The 5,277-nt window shown below is 36.4% G+C and overlaps 1 protein-coding gene across 1 annotated transcript; it reads right to left on the reverse strand.

Annotated features, from left to right (window-relative positions):
• Positions 1-953: 953 nt before the first annotated feature.
• LOC132036758 (pentatricopeptide repeat-containing protein At3g58590) lies at positions 954-3,721 on the reverse strand. Its single transcript, XM_059427137.1, has one exon. The coding sequence runs from the start codon at positions 3,649-3,651 to the stop codon at positions 1,336-1,338; it is 2,316 nt and encodes a 771-aa protein (XP_059283120.1). The 5' UTR covers positions 3,652-3,721; the 3' UTR covers positions 954-1,335.
• Between the last annotated feature and the right edge of the window lie 1,556 nt (positions 3,722-5,277).

Raw genomic sequence — 5,277 nt, forward strand, 5'->3', positions numbered from 1 at the left:
AGTGTATGAAGGTTACGTTATTCATTAGCGTTATAACCTGTTTGAACATGGCAATAGCCACTACACAAGGAAGAAACACAAAAAGTAAGTTTTCAAAAAAGGATACATAAACATGTACAAATTTATCTTCATCATGGAGGTTTGAGATTTTTGGTCTTCTTGAATTTGACTTCTCGAATATAATATGTTCCCTAACCTGACTAGGGAGCTCATGAATATAGTTACAGTCAAAGGACCGGATTTTACTGAATTTTGACTGAGTTTAAATAAAGAGTTTGTCACTGTATTTTCTGCTCTGTAGCAGTATTGGACGTCAATGGAGTTGAATTGATCACTCATACTTTTAATTCTGTTGAGTATCAATTGCAGATGTCATGATGGACTACGACTTGATCCAATGAACCATCACACTGGTCAGTTTCCAACCACAATATAATACAATTTGCTTCCCTGTGGTTTTGATTATTATTAAGATACCACAATATATATTGTTTAACTTTTTTTCTTGTATAACAAATCTTTATTGATGACAAATACAGAGATTGTTAAAAAGATAAACCAAATTGACCATGTCTTTAAGCCTGACTCATATTCTCGCACTGGATAAGACACTTCGAAAAGTTTGTTTTCCCCTGAACTCCATAGAATCGAAGAGAGAAGATCGAACAATATCAAGTTAGAGTTAATATAGTTAGCTCATGCTATGGCCTTTTGCTGATGATGAGACAAGCTTGCAGAGCTGAATGGATTCACAATTCAATTGAGTTATGGCCTATGGATTATTGTTCATTTATTGTAGACATCTTTAGATCCAATCTGTTTCCTCTGTCTTTGTTTTTGATAAGTTTAAACCAATTTGTACTTGATTTTCTTAGTGATTCATGCATCAACAATCTGCACCATTTACATGAGCTTAGAAGTGTCAAAACTCTGTAAGCCATTATTCACCTATAGAAGGGAAATACTGGAAAGTCGTAGAATATGTCCAGGTAAGCATAGAAAAATAAATCTTCGATATTCTACATATGACCATCCGCTTGCTGTTAAATTTAGTTTTCTGTCAGAAGAAACTAGAGCTGCCTCAGTAATGAACTTATATTTCTTTAATAATCAATGGACCTTGTAACCTATCGAGGGCACATCATTTTATCAAGAGATAACATTCAATATTACCTCACTATACCAGTTTCCTGTTTGTTCTGTTGGGAGAAAACGATAAATCTTCCAGATTTCAGAAATTTATGTAAATCTTCACTAACATGATGATTACATAAAGTTCAACAGCAGTACTCTGCATCACCCTCTTCATTAATATTCTATTGGCTTGAGAATATTTTATGAAGCAAGAGCGAGAACGTCATCTATGCTTCTTTTCTTCTTGCAGCCTTCCAAAAAAATGCGCCACATTAGAGCATTTGGAGGGAAAGGCATCCCATTGATTAACTGCTCGGCTTCTGTCAAACAGCCATACCTAGCCAGCAAGTCCACTGCAATAAGATAGTGATCCATCTCTGGTTCTACCCCATATTTCCCTTTCATCTGCCCAAACAATTCCATCCCCTCTTTCACTAATCCAACGTGTCTACATGCTGAAAGCACAGCTATGAAAGCTACCTTATCAGGTTGAATCCCCGTCATATCCATCTCCTTGAATTTCTCCATTGCCTCGTATGCATAACCGTGAAGTCCAAGGGCTGAAACAATGGCTGTCCACGAGATCAAATTTCTACTCGTCATTTCATTGAAGATCTTGATAGAACTTGCAAGACTCCCGCATTTGCCATACATGTCAATCATTATATTGCCGACAAATGTGTCACAACGCTTAATATCAGTCTTTACAATTAGGCCATGAAGTGAGCTACCTAGACCGAGATTACAAAGCTTGGTGCACACACTAAAGAGGCTAACATACGTGTATTTGTCAGGAGAGACCCTAACTATCCGCATATGCCCAAGGAGTTCAAAAACTTCTTCATAATCACCATTTCGAGAACAGGCTGCAATCAAAATATTCCAAGATACAGCATCCGGATTTTCAAGGTCAGAAAACAATTCTTGAGTCTTATCAAATTGCCTGTTTCTGTTATAAATACTTGCGATCATATTGGATGCAACAACAGGAAGTAGCATGTCATTGGTAGTGACAAAACTTAGGGCATCATCAACTGAACCAGTTTTTGCATATGAAGAAATAAGACTGCTAGAGACATAATCATTATCAATGTAACCCATTTTTAAAGACAAGGAATGGAGCTGAAGTACTTCCAATAGTCCAGACGATTTCACAGCAATAGAAAATGTAAACTCAGTTGGATGATAACCCGATAGAATCATTTGTCGAAGCAGCGAAATAGCATAAGAAGAACCTTTACTCGAGTAACCCCGCATCAATGTATTCCAAGAAACCACATTCTTCTCGGATATTTCATCAAAGCAAAAATGAGCATCATCCAATTTATCACACTTAAAATAAAAGTGAAGTAAAGCACTACCAACATATACATCGGATTCAAACTTTCTCTGGATTACTTTTGCATGGATGGACTTCCCAAGCAATTGAAACTGCTGGCTAGTGCAGCAGTTTAGGGCACTCACATAAGTCGTATCATTAGGCAATACACCACTTACACACATTTTCCTGAAAACAACCAATGCTCTATCCGCTTTTTCACTCTTCGTCATTGCACTAATCATTGTATTCCACGACACAGCATCCTTAACAAGAACTTCCTCAAACATTTTCTCCACCATATGTGTATCAGAGCATTTTGCATACATATTAATCAATGAATTACTCACTAAAACAGAAAAATTAAGTCCATTTTTCACCACCAACCCGTGTATTTGTTCCCCCAATACTAAACCAAGTTCCCCAACAAAACCAGACAATACGCCCACGAAAGTGCTCTCAGAAGGACCCATCCCGCTCCTTATTAACTTCCTGAACACGATCATCGCCTCTTCAACACATTCATTCTGTCCAAGCAATGATATCATACAATTCAAAGTCACCAAATTCCTTTTAGGCATTTCATCAAACACCTGCATAGCTTCATCTATGCATCGTTGCCTTCCAAGCAAACCCAATAATGCAGTCCCTGTAAAAGCATCAACATAAAAAAGACCCAATTTTTCAGCCAATGCTTGTAACTGAAATCCTTGAATTATATCCAAAGACTCACAACCCAAAATCCCACCAAAAGTAAACTGAGTTGGCACATATCCACAACCCCTCATCTCAGAAAACAGTTCCCAAGCTTCTAATAAACTTCCATTGCGACTATAAGCACTAATCATTGTATTATATGACACAACATTTCTTTTAGACATTTTATCAAACACTTTGCGTGCAATGCGGATATCACCGAACGTAGAATATTTAGACATAATGGTATTATGAGCCAAAAAGGGTTGAGTTGGGTCCGGCCCCATTGTGATAGTGAGTGCATGAAGGGCCTTGGTTGTGTTGAGGGATTGAACGACAAGTGGTTCTTGAAGTAATTGAATGAGCCTTTGGTGTTTGATATTTTGTCCATGAGAAAGGTTTATAGTTGAGTTTGAGAAGTGAAATTTCAGAGCATAATTAGAGAAATATTTTTGGATGTTAGAATGATTCGAAATCGTTGATAATGAAGTAGCTTTCCTCATGCAGCACTGGCCAAAGAGCAAAACTCTTTCGGCCCCTTCATTTACTGGTTAACATTACTGGACAGCATAGGCACACGTAAGCCTGTCAACCGGTTCGGTTGAACCGGTTAAAACGAACGACCGGTAAAAGCGGAAATTTAATCCCATAATTCCGTTAACCGTTAATTCTTTTAATGTCCGGTTCTATTTTTTTCAAATAGGAGCCGTTAAACGGTTTAATAGGTTAAATTAAAAAAAAAAAAAAAAAAAAATTTTAAGTCAACCTTTGGGCCTGGTGCGTAATTGGACCGTTGTAGGCGGTCCATTTTAAAAATAGCCGTTGCCAAACGGTCATTTACCTATTTTTTGGACCCCTAACCCCCCAAACTTTTTTTTTTTTTTTAACACTTTTTAACCCATCCCTCACTCCCTATATAAACCCTTCTTCATTTTCATTTTAATTCACACCAATTCACTCTTCTTTCTCTCAAATCTCAATCTCTCTCAATTATAGTTACTTTGCAATAATTAGTCACTTTATATTTCTCTCAAATAAATATTACAAAGTTTTATTATAGTTTCAATTATTAATTTTTCAATTATAATATTGTTGGTGGAGTTGGTGATTTTGCAACAATCCGAAGTAATTTTGGTGGATTTGCAATTCTAGCCGCCTTCACTTTGTTGGAAATTAATCCGGCAATTTGGTATTTCGCTCAACTCTATCTTTATTTTTTGCAATTTAATTCTAGCAATTTATTTTTAGCAATTTAATTTACGCAATTTAATTCTAGCAATTTAATTTGTTGTGATTTATTTGATTGTGATTTAAATTAATTCTATTTAATAATGTCAAGAGAGATTAAGACGTGGTGCCGGTAGTAGTAGTGGTATTGTTAGGCGTGGGCTTAATGAGGAAACATTTGTGGAAGAAACACCTAATTTAGGTATTGATGTTGGAGGAAATAATTCACTTTTAGGTCATGAGGCAATGCAACAACATTTTCGACACTTTTAATGAAGACTTAGATAATGATGATGAAACACAACTCCCGAAAATCCCATAGGAGATACATGTCTGCACAATCACATACACAAGACAAACCGCCTAGAACTCGTAAGCCAACAGCTAAAGTTTGGAAATTTATGACTAAGAATAGGGAAAACCAATCAGCTACATGTACCCTATGTGGACAAGTATTTAGTTTTAAGTAAGGAACTGGTAAGGATGGTGGAACGGGTACACTAAATTCTCATATGAGAACCAAACATATGGATGTTTGGGGAGAGCAAACGGGTTCAAATGTGGGGGGGGGGGGGGGGGGATTCAAATGACGATAGACCCACGAGCCTAAGTAGAAATTTTAAGTATGACAAGAAAAAAGAGCGTGTAGAAATAGCTAAAATGGTAGCTTATGATTGTTTACCATTTTCCTTTCCATCGGGTATGGGTTTGTTACTTACATTCAACGTTGTTATAATCCGTTATTTGAGGGTATTCCTAGAAGTACTTGTAGAGCCGATGTTATAGATTTGTTTAAAAAATATAGATTTTATTTGCGCCATGTATTTAATTCTTTAAATTGTAATGTTTGTCTTACTGCTGATTTGGGTCTTAGTCTTAACAAGTTAGATTTTTTTGCTATT

Source organism: Lycium ferocissimum, chromosome 11, assembly GCF_029784015.1.
Source record: "Lycium ferocissimum isolate CSIRO_LF1 chromosome 11, AGI_CSIRO_Lferr_CH_V1, whole genome shotgun sequence".
Taxonomy (NCBI): Eukaryota; Viridiplantae; Streptophyta; class Magnoliopsida; order Solanales; family Solanaceae; genus Lycium; species Lycium ferocissimum.

Bases quoted from the DNA above. Each gene is read 5' to 3' on its own strand.
- LOC132036758 (XM_059427137.1), bottom strand. From the start codon at position 3,651: ATGAGGAAAGCTACTTCATTATCAACGATTTCGAATCATTCTAACATC.